Raw genomic sequence first — 17,850 nt, forward strand, 5'->3', positions numbered from 1 at the left:
CATCCTCAGGGGGGCGGCCCGCTAGAAGTCAGAAGAAAATCTTAAATGTAAGCATAGGTTGATATGCATATCAAATTAAAGGTCTTTATTAGTAGAGTACAGAGCCCCAAACCCGACCTCAAACGGGTAACCGAGTCAAAAATGAGAGCCGTTCAAAGATGGCTACAGTTTCCAACTTAGTTTAATGTAAAAAATACAGTGATGAGCTTTTTGATTTTAACTTTACTAACCCAAACCTATTTACAATTATTAATAATTGTTGTTGGAGAATAATAAGTTTCATTATTTGCAATGATTTAGTCATTAGAAGATTACTACTTACAGAGAGCTTTTTCACAACAGATGCTCGAAGTGGCCGCCTTCTGTTGTTTGACAGTGAGCTAATCGGTGATAAAAGGCCTCCACAGCGTGTTGTAGTCCTGTTTCCTCACGTTCTCAGGCCTCACGTGTTCACTTTCAATCTCAGGCTTTTCCATCACTTGTCTATCTAAGGGCATACTCTCAACATGCTGCCGATGGAGACCATATGCATGATACTTACAAGCCGCATGATCCACAAGGTTCTATCCCTCAAGGAACCTCAGTACTTGAGCATGAGAGAGTGTCGTGAAGTTAATTTAACTCCGCAAGCCTTCTTAAACCTCAATTTTATCTTTTATTTTTCATTATTTTTTGCAATGGTATTGTAAATCTGTAAGTTATTTAATAAGACATGAGTTTTTCTAAAAAAAAAAAAAAAATAAAAAAAAAACGGTGTGTAACTGAGAAACGCTCTTAATAAAGACATTTTATTTATCATTATGTGAGAACAATACTACATGCTTTGTGCGATTTAACATTTTCATTATAAAAACAATAATTAGGCAATTTAGTCATAAAATGTAAATTTAAATATTTATTTTATCTTGAAAAATAGTACCTGTTATATGATTTTATTTAGTAGTATAAAAAAAACAACTGGGCATAAATACTAACTTTGATTCAAGGAATCAGTTCACTAGATGAAAGGCCGAGTTAGTTTATAATAACGTCGGTAGGAGCGCCTTTGTAGGTGTATATTTCTAACCAAGTGAATAATTATTAGTATTTAAATTAAAAATATAAAGCTTTCTTAAATGAAAAAATATTAATATAAATTAATTTTTTATTAAAAATATATGTTCTGTTTATAGTTCAAAATACATAAATATAGAGCAACAAAATTAACACTATATAAATGATTCTCGCTTGCAGATTTAATCCTAGTATGTTTATATATTTATTAATGCCGTATACATTCTAGGTCTCTACCAAATCGTCGTTATTATAATATTTGAAAGCTGCGGTCAGTCATTCTTACCTGAATGCTGAATCGCAGCTCATGAGTTAAAAATGCAGTGTAATTGAAACGTGTCGTAGTGGTAGGATATTCGTAAAACCAATCATGTAACCAACAATGTTATAATACAGTTGTAACATTTGTTTATCGTTTATTATGACAACAATTTATATCTCTTACATCGTTTCGAGCTTAAAATAGCTCTTATTACCTTATTATTAGGTTTATAGTTTAAATATGCAGCAACCAATACGTTCGATAATCTAGCTTATCGTTAAATTTCATATTGTAGTGCTGGAAATATTAAAATGGATATTGTGAAACCCATATAAATTCTAGTACAAAACTGCAAACAGAAAAAAGCTGAATAGTACATTAATAAGGAAAGAATTAATCCGATATTGAAGTTAATATGTTATTTAAGATTAAATGCGGTTACGTAAAAGGGAGATCAGCCTCTCGTGTTTATTTAAAGATTAAATACAAGAAATGTCTAAACTCCGAAACTACTTCGATGTTAACAAGTGGGAGTACTCTTATATTAAAAACTGTTTCCAAAAAAGCTAAAAATGTGCCATAACTGCCAATTATTCTGTTACCTATAAAGTGTGATAAAGAGATCCACAAATTATATGACCAATGGCATTAGAGAGATACCTCTTTTTCATCGTAATTTACGTATTTTAAGTCATTTACGTATCTGAGAGCGGTATTTGCGTAATTTGTTCAGTAAATTTCGCAAGAAGTTTACCCGTTGTTGCTAGTTGCAATATTCTGTAACACAGTTACATTAATGTAAATAGTATACAACTTAAGTTAGTGGAACTTACCTCTCGAAACTAATCTAACCCATAATTTATGTGCTGTTTCATTAACATACATAAAAATTTAATTTTGTTCGTCAAAATAACTTACTTATCAGACTTATTGTTGTTCTAATCAGCTGTGTCTTAACATGAAAGCAGATTCAGCTGTTTAATCCATGATAGTTAAGTCAAGCAAGATTGTTTGTAACAATATAGTTTTTTCAACTTTAAAAAAAATTATCGTGTTTACTTACATTAACTTATGAAACAAGAAAAATGATTCAATTTTATGTAACTTGAAAAACTTGCAAATATGATATATTACTGGATTCGGAAAAATACCACAGATTTTTAAAGATTTCAATAAATGAGGTTCCGTTTGTTTTAGAATAAAATTTATAAAATCTTTAGATTCTAGTACATTCTTTGTACAATAAGTAGTTTTTAAGAAATTCGTCATCAAAGACTTGAACGAGGCGAGATTTTGATATTTGTTGACAAAAAATATTAAAATGTTTTAAATTTACGATATTTACTAGATTATCATATGCTTAAAATTGTTTCTTTCTACCTTTAATGGTTGTTAAGAAAAAAATTGTAAAGTGAAAAACACAAACAGACGGACAGACGCAAAATGATGCAGTTTAGGACATACATTTATAAGAGCTTTTTCAATAAGCAACCGATATATAAAATAATGAAATGTTACATAATTTGTTTTATAAAAAATAGTTATGATCATAATTTTTTTATTATTAACACATATAAACTTGATCTGCGAATAATCAAGATAAACATGCATCTATTATTAATTACTTAATGATTTAAAGTGTTACAAAAACATGTTTTAACAAAACTCGAACAGAGAGAATAAGATTCTTTATCTACTAAAAAAATAAAAACATCAAATTAGTCTTCTTTGGAAAGTTATATTACCAAAAGTTACCAAGTTATGAACTATAATATACTATGGGCAAACTTAAAATTAATTATGCATTCTACCTAGATTAGACGCAAGATTTAAAGATAACCTGTATCTCAGCAATGATGCAAGATTTACTGACTACAGCTGCCAAATAATGTAATTATTTCTTTTCATTTAGAATCCTGTCTTAATTACATTAAAAGAACTCTATTATAAACATATTAAAAGTAAATCTGGAGACGGAAAAGGTTTTATAAATAAGTTTCTGTTTGTTTCGTTTTCGTATTTTACAAGAGAGAAATTATTCTTACAAATGCAAAATTTATAAATACACTATAATGTTATTCATTGTATCAAAGTACTTTTTTAATTTTAAATAACAATAGGTAACCTCTTGGTACTAACAAGGGAGAACTACAGCAGCGCACCTACTAGTTACAATTTAAACTAACTCGGACAGTAACCTGGTGGACAGATAGTGAACTAGCATTACTGTTCACCTGGTGGCCATTGGCAGAAGTTATTCTTTTATTGTGATATATTAATTGGATTAGTGCACAATTTTATCACTAGAAGCAAAAAATTAAAGGAAGTTTTCTAACACTGGTCCACAAAAATGAATAGCCTTAACCAGTCTAGAAAAAAATGTAGAATCGGCTCAAGTTGTGCATTCACTTTCCGCACAAAGAATTTTGTTAATCCAGTCCTATAGACTGGAAAATAACCTGTTGTTATTCTAAGACACACTCTTTAATTCCAACGAATTAGATGACACCTTCCAACCTAAAATTAAAATTGTATTTGATATCACTAGAAGAATGTCTGTCAGTACGATGTGGTGGGAACTTGTTTATGAAATTATGACTGACTAGTTTCAGTTGTTACAGGTTACTGTCAAATAAATATCTGGCTTCCAACTTAATAAATATCTAGTAGTGAATAACTGAAATTTTATATAATAGCTGGGTAAAATACAAACTTCATCTCAAATGTTTAATATCAGAGAAGTTCCACTGGTTCAAAGTTACGTCTTTGTGGTGCCCCCGTGTGAGAAAACTTCCTATAATCTCAGCCGTAGTTAAGCGATGTGTGTACTAGTCCTAATATTAAGCTTTAATCAATTAATAACTTCTGTCAATGGCCACCAGGCGAACACTATTGTTAGTTCAGTTCTTGTCCACCAGGTTACTGGTTGAGTTATTTTCAAGTTATATATTTCAGTTTGTTATATTCATTTTAATATCACATTAATCGGAAGCTGTAGCTGTACTCATTTTTACCTGAATACTGAGATACAGGTCATACTTAAATTCTGAATATTAATCTATCTAATTAATGGTAACAATATCTGGTAATAAAATATAGCTCGTGACCTTGTAAGGTTATGCTAGACCCCGAAAACCTTCAAAGACTTATTTGAGGGATTTTGTTCTCTTAGGATTTGTTCTTTCCTGTTGTGTTTTAATATTATTTTATTAAACGAGTTAGTACTAAATGAAGGAAGATTTTCCCACACTGCTACCTCTTCTTTTAATGTCCATTGAGTTTACTATGATTATGAATTTTTGACGAGCCGCTGGGTTATATTATATAAGTACTAAAGTCAGTACTTGTGTATTGTGTCTGTAATAAAGTTGGTAATTTACAAAAAAACATGAGTTTAAAAAATTATTTTTGTAAAAAATGATCTAACTGTAAGTTTTGTTTATCATAGACTAAGTGTGTTATAATGTAAATGACGTTTTATTTTTATTGTATTTTTATGTTAATGACCGGGTAGAACAGAAATACAAGACATGGGAGAGTATTCAGAAATTCAACGGAATACAGACATTAATAATTCCAGCTGTAAATGCTCTAAATATAAAAAAATATTTTTCAGTTTATAAAGACGCAGTTATGCAAATAACATCATTTCTAGTGTACTATATATCAAAGTTACTATCTAAATTTTACTAAAAATGTACAAATTACATAAAACATATATTATTTGTGTTTTGACAGAGTTTGGCCTATGTGAACTGTGTAGGTATATATTTTCTTGATTGCGAAACAAGGCATACTCAATATTGGGGCCAGGAATATATTTCTCTCACACCAGAATTGTCCATGCACGTGCAAAACCACAAGCAACTGTTTATTTATATAATAAAAAAATTGTACAATTGGTCACATATTTCATTGTTTAAACTCCAATTTAAAACGTTACCAATCGGAAATACTGGTTTTATACTTATCAGATTAGGAGTATTCGGTAAACCAGTATCTAAATCAGGAGTATTTTTTACTCAGTACCGCCTTGCTGTGCAACGCTAACAAGAGTAGCGATAATGCTGGTTGACTATTTGAAGACGTAAAGACAATACATATTTAATTTATAGCTGCAGTTCATCATTCCACGTAACAATGACTGAAATGCAGCTTTCAAAATTTAAGAGTGTTACACATTTTCTATCGCCATTCCACGTACTTAGTTTATTAGTACTTACAGGTTATAAAGGAACTACAGTTAATTGTAAAAGTGGGATGGTGTAAAAGTAAGATTAATTTTATTTGTAAGTTTTAAATATTAATATAAATCACACAACATATCGTAATTAGTTTATTACTTATATAACAATATTGTTTTAATATATGTAATATATGTTTGGAATTATATTTTACTTGGAATAATTAATTACCTTACAAGAAGAAAGAACAACAAACGCGGTACCTGCTGTGTACAGTACAAACTAACTCAGCCTGTAACCTGGTGGGGAGAAGAAGTACTAGTTTTACTGTCTCCCCTGGTGGCCAACAGTTAAACTACTACTGTCTGTAATTACGAGATGATTCGATTAACCCCTTCAGGGCCAGGACCAAATGTGAGGTGTTGCAAATTTTTTTCACATATCATATCCCCTTGTGACTAGTCAAAAGTGCTAGGCTAAAATTGGCGATTTTGCAGTCTCTTAGATTAAAATTTATAACTTTTCATAAAAATTAGAGAATGACCTAAAAGTTGCACTAAATTACTCATATAGGTATATACTATCAACAAAAAAATATATAGATGTAGTTTTAAGTAATTTAAAATTTAGAAAAAATGATGTTTTAATGGATTACATAAAAATTTTTTTATTTTTTTGTAAATAACTAAAAAAGAAAAAATAATTTTACAGAGGGAAGCTATGTTATTTTATTGTACATTTAGAAAGGAACAACCATACAAAATTTTGTGTTATTCCTCTCATAAATAAATTTATTATGTCACATTTTGTATAAATACGCATAATTGTACTTCGCAACATTTTATAAATGATAAAGCAACTGACTCTTACACTGCAAGAAACTTAAAATAAATATTCACATTATGGATGTACCAGTAAACAGATGATTGTAGGATCCATGAACAGTTTCAATACAGTTAAAAACACTATCTACCAAGAAATATTTACACAATTTTATTTGAAATTTATTTACACTTTTTCTATTTACAAATATGCTACTTACAATTTCACTCCCGTGAGATCGCAAATTGTCAGTCATTGTAACTACTACACACAATAGCTAAGCAGGTAACTACTAACACTACTAATATTTACAACCACAAAATAAAATAATGAAGAAGAATCTAGCATACAATAATACAATTACACTAAAGCATAAAGAATTAACAACAATAGATCGAGTCAGCTGATAATGTCACGTGACAATTACGAAATAAAAACGCATAGACCTCCAAAATAAAAATTATATTCCTATTAATTATCTACAAATATACCTGGGAATAAAAAAAAACATAAAACTTTAATCATTTAACGTCGTATTTATTTAAGAAAACAATATATTGCCGCCATGCACTTTTCAGACGCGATATATGGCGGCAATATATTGCCGCCTGGCCCGGAAAGGGTTAATACATATACATAGTGGGCTTCAGCATCATCATATGCCATTGTATAATTATTATTCTATTTGTCACATACGCGTATTCTTATTTTATTTGTGTAGGTTGTAACTGATCTACGTAAAATCGTGGCTGTAATTTCATTTCTAATGATGAAATACTATTCTTCAGTAAAAGTCTTCAGTAAATAATTTTATATTCTTATTTTGTTAATAGCCTTGCTTTGTGCTTATCGCTTGTTTAATAAAGTAAACTTAAACACCAAGATTACAGTGCTTGAATACAGGCTACAGTTTATCCGGTACCTCTGGCACTTATATTTCTCAATAACGTAGTGTAAATAATTGTGAAATCCAAAAAAACTTATGTATGTATCCATACCTATAAATCAACAAAGTTACATGTTTCGGAAAAAACCACTCTTTTAAAAGTAATAAAACTAATCATTGGTTTTATATATTTCCTACCCTGGACAATTAATTCCAAAATGTAGCCAACAGGGCCCAGCCCAGTTACATTGTTAAAGACAACTCACTCAATACATGTTATTTCTTTATTTATCGAACAATTTTAAAGTGTAAATATCAGATTGCTGACTTTGTTTTTGTAGAATCGCTTTCTATACATTTTAAAGTCTTTATAAGCTTTTATATTAATGTGAGAGAATTCAGGTCCTTGCTTAATTTGCCAATTTATCCACATTTTCTTTGTAAGTAATGTCACTATGGCCTGGAACCTAGATGATGCTTGTGTTTTTTTCCACCGGATAATATGGCTTTGGATATAAAGAATACTACAGTATGCCATCTGCTCCCATCCCGTGTTAACTGAGTCAATTGCTTGAACTGAAAGTAGTGAGTCAGGCTACATCATTGGCCCTATGTAACTTGCATATTGGATAGTTTTTTTACAATGCTAACATTTCAGCATTGTAAAAAGAAATATGTAGTTTCCTCTGCATGTTCTGACTTTATCAAGTTCAGGTATATAGAAGGCAATGCTAATACCTGTATGAGTCTTTACCTACATATTTGTAAACACAGACCAAAGTGTCAGAAGTACCTGTATAATCTGCAGCCTGTATTCAAGCACTATCATCTTGGTGTTCATGTTACATTTATAAATAAAGTAATAAACACATAGCAGGTCTGTTAGCACAATATGATTAAAAATTATTTACTAATGAAAGACATTCCGAATTGTACCCTATCATTACAACATTGCCTAATGGTATTACTGCCACGATTTTACGTAGATCAATTACACATTCACCACATTTAATCTGAATGTACGTTCATGAGAAAGATAAGAATGCAACAGAATTCGTTCATATTGAATTACATTGTATAAGTTTTGTTAAATAAGGCATAATAGTGTTAGTGTTAATTTAACTCTTGGCCACCAGGAGACGGTATACTAGTTCTGGTCCTGTCCACTAGGTTAAAGGTTGAATTAGTTTGGACTAGTTTTTGGAGGTCCCGCCTTTGTTGTTGTTTCTTCTCCTATAGTAATTAATTATTATAATGAAAATTTAAACATCAAGATCATAATAAGATTAATTTAAACTATATTATAATGCAACATTGAGATATATATGTATACCAATTCACACATTAATATTTTTTTTAGTTAAAACGTAGAAAGCGTTTCAACTTTTCATTTCCTTCCCTTTGGCAGATGTAACTGTAGTGCCTTTATAAACAAAAATTAACGTATTATAATTACTCACGATATAATTGGTATATTATATTTAATTTGAAAGCTGTATTTCAGTCATCTTTACTTAGATGTTGGATTGCAGCTAATAACGAATGTGTTACGGTATGTAGATATGAGTAAAATCAGTACGTACTTGTTACTCTGCGGTAGTGAGTATAAAATAATACTGGTTCAGATGCTGATTTACCGAATACCCCGACTATGATAAGTGGTAAGTCTTTATATCAATATTTTCTTATTGGTAACGTACTAAATAATAAACATCTTTGTAGGGAACATATTAGAAAAGACCTTTAACTAGTCATTCAAAACTTCATATACATTTTCATATGTACTAAATACACTTTTTTCAAACCCTGTAAATAATTTATGTATTATGGTTATGAATATTTATTTTAATTGACATGCATGTAATATGGCTATACAAAGATTTGCTTATATAAATATATTTTAATACACACTATATGAATAGTTTAAGGAAATAGAAATATAATTCTACTTTATAAATAATTGGAAGATATTTGTGTATTTTTGATACGTTAAAACCGTTTTGAGCCATAAAAAATTAAAATAATCTCTCCCTTGAATAAATACATTTTAAAACATGTAATTATATTTTACAGTGTCTATCGTAAAGGGGGGGGAGGGGGTGATGCATGCGATTCTCATGTTATAACGCAATGAAAAGTTCACTTGACGTTTCACTTATATGTTAATGATAATGATCTTATAGTGAACAGTATGTGATTTTGTATTATTACTTGAACATACAATTATTTTTATAATTGGCAATTTATTCAAACTTTGTGTTCGCATGTTCACGATTATATGTCAAAAGTCATTAACGTCTTATACAAAACTAGAATTCGATCATAATTAAGAATGACTTAGAATGTTAGTTTTAAACAAATATTGTAAATATGTCTCCTATTAATCACAAAATCATTTTTGATATTGTACTAGAGCTTGAAAAGTAGTTTAACATAGGGGTATGTTTGCTAAAATAATTTCAATCAATCACGTTCTAAATGTTCTGTATATTATATATATATATATATATATATATATATATATATATATATATATATATATATATATATATATATATACAATAAATTGTATATCTTACAGTATTACAGTATCTTACAGTATTGTATATCTTACAATAAACTGCTAAAATACTTTTTTTAGTGATGAGTTCGCTATATACTCTATCTCCAAACCATTACACGGATAATGTAATATTTTAAGCCATTCTCATTTCGTGGGTCTTTTTTAGCAACTGTGTGTCATTTCCGGACCCCATTCTGGTTCTCCATGAACTAAAAACTATTTTGGAACTAAAAACTACAATAATTATACAGGTTTGCCTTATTGCCTCATTACAAAATTATTTCATTTGTTTTCCCATTTGATTTTGACTGGGGCACCCAGTCTATAAATTGAAGTACACTAAAGTGAATTGCAAGTGTAGTTCAAAGACCTAGGTTATGGAAATAACTCAACTCACCCTTAATTATCGTCTGAAAGCGGGTAATTGGTTTAAGCATGTGGATTTTAATAAGAATCTGTATTCTGTTGAATTTCTAAACTCTGCCCTTCTTGAACTCCCGGTAATCAATATTATAAGAATAAAATTTAAAAAACTTTATTGTCCTTAATATTACAACTCATTTAGTCCACGACGAAAATATTGAAATCAGGAAATAATTTATAAAATTAAGTACTCATGTCTATCTTTGATTAACTACAGACATTAATACAGACAAGATTGTACTGACCTCAGTAATTTTATTATATCCATGCGGCTCTCATTCATCAACATAGTAAACACCAAATGAACAGGTAAATAGTACTAATTAATTGAAGAACGAGCTATATGTCAGCATTCATGTACACTGACAATAGCTTCCAAAATTATAAACTGCAACATCATGAGATTACTATCTAAGACTTCAACAAAATATAGAATTTTACTGAATATAAACTTATTACTTGTAATTCTGGGAACGGGAACGTTTAATTATAAGTCTGCAAATGTTTTCCGTTTTGTATTTATATTATATGAAAAATAAATTATTTCCTACAAGGACTAAATTTTCGAAACGATTATATGTTCAAATATGTAAAAAGTATGTTTCATTTTATTTTCAATGAATTACAGTTGTTCAGTAATAAAAAAGATAGAGCAACCGCAACGCATTCTAACGATTTCTGTCTAAACCAACTCAGTCAGTAACCTGGTAGGCAGTATCTGAACTAGCAATACTGTTTGCCTGGTGGTCATTTTCATAAGTTATTATTTTACAAAATCGTAATATTTGTTGATTGTTAACGTATTTAACATTAATGATATTACATCGTGATTCTTTAAGACTATGTATTGGGCAAGTTATAATGAAATATTCCTCCTTTATCTGTTTACTGTAAATTACTGTCTTTAAATAATACATTGTATAGATTAAATTTACATAATCATACCCCAGCCTCTCTTAGGGTCTCGCCATTAACTCTTCTGAACTATTATTGATTTAGAAGATATAAGTGATAAAAATAAGCGTAAACAACATTTAGGTCAAAATAAAAATCAGTTCAGTATACAAAACACATTAAATGTTAAAAAGAATTTTGTTTACAGATATTACAAAATTGCAAATTTGGGTCCTTTAGAGGTAATAAACCAAGATTAGATAGTTGTAGATTAAATCCTTTCAATATAAGAACATAATAAAGATTCACTATGCAAACATTAAATATATTGATTGAGCTGGGAAAAAATATGTGTCACTAAAATGTAAAAATTATGAAGCAAGAAACAATTAGTCAATGTCAATACAATTTATTTGTACTCTAAAATATAGTCTGTAGGTGTAATATAAAGTTCGAGTTAAAAGTAAAGATACACTCTGTGTAGTTTTTTATAAATAAAAATGGAGGGATGGATCTCAGGATACCTTTCTAGGAAATAAAAAAATTATGGTTGCCTGTAAAGTCGGTTTTACGGGCGAAGATTTTACGTGACAACGTCTTTTTCTCGGTAGAATATTTATTGATATGAATATTATTAAATTGCACAATAGGAACAAGGAATTGAATGAAAATAAGAATTGCACAAATTTTAACTATAGAAGTATATTTTATTTACTAAAACATTGTACATAATTTGAAATTAATTAAAATTTGTTATTGTAAATGGTAAAGTTGAATAAAACATTTACTAAAATTGGAATTTGAAATTCTTGCTAAACACAGTTAAATTCTAACTCCGCGCGTGGTGATTGGTCGGTTTAGTTCGTTTGTTTGGTCGCACTGTTATGACAGGTTAGAGGTTATAATTTGTTATTTAAATGTTTGACTAGCAATACGCGCTGTTTCTTCTCAATCGACTGAATTACGATTGATTGCAGAGTGATTTAAACTAATAATTTACTTAACACTATCAACATTTGTCAATAGTATGACATAACCTATAAACTCAGTTTCTCAACTTTTGTGTCAATCTAACAATTAATCAATCAATCATAGTTTACGATAATGAAATATCAGTGTACAATTATTTACCTTTATTGTTGTAGTTGTTGTAAATGACGAATCTAAGCACTCCACATTTTCACGAATAAACATAGTTATCTGCTTTATCCCGTGCGGCGGACCCACAGTTATCTGCTTTATCCCGTGCGGCGGACCCACTGGACGGGCATCGTAACGTTACCGGGCGTTACACTTTTTCATGAGTGACTCCGAGCCGCAACCTAATTTAAGACGTTGTCACGTCAAAAGTAAAATTTTAATTCACTGTTATAACCTTAACCATTTCTCCAAAGTAGGATTTTGGCAGGACTGATTAACATTTTTAATATAAAGACCTATTAGGAGACACCTCTTTTGAAAGGTCATAAAAGAAGATGAACAGTTGAAACTAGAGCTTTGTAACTCAACCCAGTACAAAATTTAGATAAAAAAATTTAAAATGGCAGCTCATTGGTATTAATTAAAAATTAACTAAGAGAAACATGAACATCTACATTCAGAAGGTAAATAACTTCATAGACAACCACTTTCACTATAAACTAAAACTAGTTTTACAGTTATTACCTGCTGAAGGGCAGGCCTGCCTTTTTATCAGTTTAGAGGAATTCCAGTATCATCATGTTCAGTTTCTGGTTGAAATTTAATTAAAAAATTATATTGTTTATACATTACAAAATAAAGTAAAACACATGTGAAAAGTAAACAAATTAATAAAGATCCCGTTCGCAAATGTATTACTAATACAGTTAGGTATTTATTCGCCTCTTTTGTTTAGTTAAGGAATCGGGCTAATTCTAACTAACACTGTTTGTTAGCTGCATTCAGTCGTGTTTCCTGAATGGTTTTTACACGACAATGTACATCCCCATACAGCCAATAGTACCCGACAAGACTTGGATGATTTTGATTGGCGTACATAAACTGTAATGTCGTACGTGGAAACATTAACAGCATCTTTATAACGTTCATTGTGGTACATGGCAAGATATTAACAAAAATGGTAAAGTGTTTCCTTCTACATTTGTGACAACCAAGGAAGGAAGCCAATACTAGAATATGAGTTAAAAAAAGTTTAAATATTTACTTAATGTGGAAGAAAACTTGTATAGATTAACCCAAAATGGCGTTCCAATTGCAATGTAAAACTATGTTTGTTGTACTCCATTTCAAACCTAATACATACTGTCCTACTTCAGTTCACACCTATTACATCCTGCTGCCTGTTATATGAGTGCTTTAAAGATACCTTACTAATATGACAATTTTCTAACAATAAAAACATTATATCACGAGCTAAGGTTCAAAATTCAAGTAATAATGATTGAGATTGAATGCAGCTTCCTAATAATGATTAAGATTAAATTACAAGTGACGGATGAATCATGTATTGTATAGGCAGGCAGGCAGCGGGTAGGCCGGGACTCTTGTCCCTTTCCTTGGCAGCTTATCTGCAACAAGCAGAATGGCTGCTGGTCGTCAGTACGTCCAGCCCCAAGAGGGGCTATTTTGCGTTGGGTAATGTATTGTATACTCAAAATGAATAACTATATAAATATACTACTTTTAAATCTGTGAGCGAGATGGTTTTAAATAAGTTTAATTTTCGTGCCATATTTTAATGTATTTTGAACTATACACAATAAATACTAATTGGGATAACAATGTGTACAGATTATAATTTTTAATTATTTAACAATGTTTTGAATTTTTTATTTAAATACTGATAATTAATCACATTAGTGGCACTGTACAACTACAAGAGCGCCCCTAGCGACGTCAATCAAAATTAACTTGGCATTTCACCTGGTGGACAAGACCTGAACTAGCAATACGTCGTCATCTGGCTGAACGGTAATTGTGATTTATATTCTAAAACAGTGGTTCCCAACCTTTTGTGTTTGGCGACCCACTTCCAAATGTTATTTCACATTCGCGACCCATCCCTCACCCGTGATTTTATATATACATATGTATATTATGTATATGTAACAATAATATAAAATACACATGATTTATATTTATATACGTGTATAGAAAAAAATTTAAATAAATATGTACACAGCTTAGTATTGAAAACATAGAAAGAGTTTATTGATTATTCAAGATTACAAATAATTTTTCTATAATACTAGTGTGACTTCTGGCATTGTTTTGACTGAACAAGTAATTCAATGTCAGGATTAAAATTAGATATTTTGAGGCGTAAATCACTTTCAACGTCCACCAGTCTGTTTCTATACTTATTCTTGATGTGAACCAAGGTTGAAAAGGCACGCTCACAAAGATATGTTGTCGAAAAAACCATTAGGAATCTCATTGCCTTTTCATACAAAACTGGATAGCTTTGCTTAGCATTCAGCCAAAATGAGGTTAAACCTTTCTTCTTGAACATGGTTTTCATGGTGGAATCACAGGACAACTCAATTAAAGCATCTTCCTGAAAGAAAAACAATACATGTCGTTTAATAGAAGGTAATTTTGCAACGCTTAAAAACTGAAGCTTGTAGGTCAACCAGTTGTCACCTATTTTTGAAAGAGTTAATTTTTCCCACAAGAACAAAAATACCTACCATTGAAAATTCAGAAAAAAATTGATATAGTGTGATACTTAATTACAATAAAAAAATTATAATCGGCATTTAAAAATTCTGAATAAAAATAAAATTTAAGCAAAAAGTGCATGTAAAAATGTGTACATACCTCAAATGCTGCTAAGTTGACGTTCTTTAAATTATCCTCGTCGAATGGATTTTGTATCCACTTATTAGTAGCTACTATTGGTGGAAAGTATCGCCTCAGTTCGGATGACAAGCCTTGTAAGTGTTCAATTATAATTTCTGAGGTTACAGAATCGACTGTCAGCTCATGGAAATCCACAAATTCGTTCATCAATGGGAATGCATCAAATTTATTTGCTTGTACCTTTTTATGCCATCTATCTATTTTCTTAATAGTAGCATCCACTTTATCTTGAACAAAGAACCGATGTACATCTTCTCCTTGTAATGTAAGATTTAGGATGTTTAGAGAGCTAAAAATGTCAGCTAGGTATGACAGTTTTATCAGCCAAGTCTCATCATTGAGGCAATCGCAAAGAAAATGTTTGGCCTTTTCTTTGCCATCGTGTTCAATTTGAACCAAAAACAATCTAACTTCGTCTCGAAGTTCGAACAATCTGGAAAGCACCTTTCCCCGTGACAACCAACGCACTTCACAATGTAGAAGTAACTGCTTATGGTCGCTTCCCATTTCATCACACATTACAGCGAACATCCGAGTGTTTTTTGATTGTGCTTTTATTAAGTTCACAATTTTTACGGCATCATCAAGAGTGCTTTTGAGGTCTGGATTCATTCCCTTAACCGCCAAAGCCTCCCTATGGATGCTGCAGTGGGTCCATTCAACTAACGGAGCTACTTCCTTGACTTTACCTACTAGGCCCGTATATTTTCCCGACATAGCACGAGCTCCATCGGTTGTAAGCCCGACACATTTCGACCAGTTAATTCCATGTTCGCGAATAAAACTATCCAAGGAGTTGAAAATGTCTTGGCCAGTTGTACTGGTCTTTAGTGAGTGGCAAAATAAAATGTCTTCTTCAACTGATCCATTGAGATTAAACCTTACAAAACATAACAAATTAGCATTGTCAGCAATATCTGTACTTTCGTCTAATTGTAAAGAATAAAAGTCACTTTCTTTCACAGCAGATATTAAAATCTCCTTTACGTTAGCAGACATTTCCTCAATCCTACGTTTCACTGTAGTGTTGGATAGGGGTATTTGACCTATCTGTTGACCTGATTTTTCATCAAGCAGAAGTGACGAAATTATTTTTGCTCCGGGCAAAATAAGGTTCTCGCCTGCTGTGTGCGGAGCGCTATTTTTTGCTATTAGCAAAGACAGCTGGTAAGAGGCCATAGTAATTTTTTTATTGCCTTGCCCAGATGACACATTCTCCATATTTGACCGAGTCGAAATAAGTTCTTTTTTCTTACTTTGAAAAAACATCAAAGGTTTATTCAAGCATTCTGGATGTTTTGTTGAAATGTGCCTCTGAAGTTTTGAAGGCTTCATACTTTCGTTAGCCAAGGTTTCGAAACAAAGTACGCATTGGGGTAAAGGTTCTTCTTCCGTACCTATGAACGTAAATCCATATTGAAGGTATTCAGGACAATATTTTCGAAAAATTTTTTTCCCTTTCTTAACATTTGAAAATACTCGAGGCACTATAACGTCATTGCTAGTAGACGGACGATTAAGCTCACCTTCATCAGTAGATTCCAGTTTTCTCTTAACACAAAACCCAGTTTTCAGCCAATTCTCCATGGTAAATAGATGTAACAGTCACTACTTAAAAAAAAAAAAGCTAGAACGAGTATCACGCCACTGACGTCTGTTCTTACTCGGGCAAATACCAGAGACAGACTGACTAATGGAGCGAGACTGTGCGAGTGAGAGAGCGTGGGAGCGAAGCCTGGTGGGAGAAAAACGGTCGGACTGGCGGCACAGCCGCGTCGCGCCGTTGCCAGATTGTGTACAGTCAAAACACTACTCAGCTACTGTAAGAGTGACAGTCACGCCGCGACCCACCTTAAATCCGCCCGCGACCCACTAGTGGGTCGCGACCCACCGTTTGGGAAACGCTGTTCTAAAATATTAAAAATTAACACTAAAATTAAAGTTTAGATTTATGTCCAGAAAACTGTAATACTCATTTTTCCCCGTTATTAATCATTGACTCATATCACAGGTATTAAATTATTATCAAGTTTATTAATGGAGAGTATTAGAGTTAGTTTTGTTGTACTAAATTTGACCAGTGAACGTTCTTAAAGGAAAAATTAGCAACCACACAAAGGTTGCTGCACAGTTCTCACACCGCCAAATTTCTAGAAGGAAAGATTCTGTTGTGTGGTTATTAAAATTATGTACAAATAAATAAATTCATATTTAGTGAACTACGTGTATACAGTGTAGAAAAGTTTTTATATGATCAGAAATTATTTGGCATAACAGAGGTATATATCCACGGTCTGATGTACAAGGAGCGTTCTAGTGTTGTGGTGGGGGGAGGGACTGACACATGCAATGTCTATATTATAACACAGTGATAAGTTCACTTGGATGTTAACGATATTCATCTTATAGAGAATAGCATTTTCTTATTTCTAGTGTTACATATACATTTAGTATTGTTAATGTATTAAAACTGTATGTTTTTAAATTCTCAAGAAACACATATAATTGTTTATGCATTAACTATAAATTAATAATAGGCCGAATTACGAAATATTTAGAAAGTTAGTGACAAACAAATGTATAAAGGTATGGCAATGATGTATCCTAATAATCAACTTATATTTGAAAAACTGTGCTTAGGTTTGAAATATGAAGAGTGGCTGTTATCATAACCTAGGGTCACAATTTTCCAAGAAACTGTTTAAAAATATACAAAGTGATTACTGCAATTCGGGATTGCCGTTTGAAGGCTTCATGAGTTACATTAACGCAGAGTTTCCCAAAGTGTGCGCCGCGGCGCCGCGGGGCGCCGCCAGCTAGTTGCTAGGTGCGCCGCCGTTGTTTATCAAAGAAAAACAACTAGGCAAGGTCAGACAACAGAGCTTTGCATCTCGGTACGTCATTCTGTTCTTGGAACTCG

The 17,850-nt window shown here is 31.4% G+C and overlaps 1 protein-coding gene across 1 annotated transcript; it reads right to left on the reverse strand.

Annotated features, from left to right (window-relative positions):
• Positions 1-380: 380 nt before the first annotated feature.
• Positions 381-16,151, reverse strand: LOC124370672 (zinc finger BED domain-containing protein 5-like). The gene is made up of 2 exons (XM_046828959.1): positions 14,889-16,151; positions 381-509 (listed from the first exon to the last, which is right to left on the reverse strand). The coding sequence occupies exons 1-2, from the start codon at positions 16,149-16,151 to the stop codon at positions 381-383; spliced, it is 1,392 nt and encodes a 463-aa protein (XP_046684915.1).
• Positions 16,152-17,850: the final 1,699 nt, after the last annotated feature.

Source organism: Homalodisca vitripennis, unplaced genomic scaffold, assembly GCF_021130785.1.
Source record: "Homalodisca vitripennis isolate AUS2020 unplaced genomic scaffold, UT_GWSS_2.1 ScUCBcl_354;HRSCAF=2164, whole genome shotgun sequence".
Lineage (NCBI taxonomy): Eukaryota > Metazoa > Arthropoda > Insecta > Hemiptera > Cicadellidae > Homalodisca > Homalodisca vitripennis.

What these genes read in the sequence shown, in the direction of transcription:
- LOC124370672 (XM_046828959.1), bottom strand. Translation starts at nt 16,151, where the DNA reads ATGGAGAATGTGTCATCTGGGCAAGGCAATAAAAAAATTACTATGGCC. An exon ending in TCAACTTAGCAGCATTTGAG is followed by an intron (nt 510 to 14,888) that starts GTATGTACACAT and finishes CTCCATCGGCAG; the next exon opens with CATGTTGAGAGTATGCCCTT.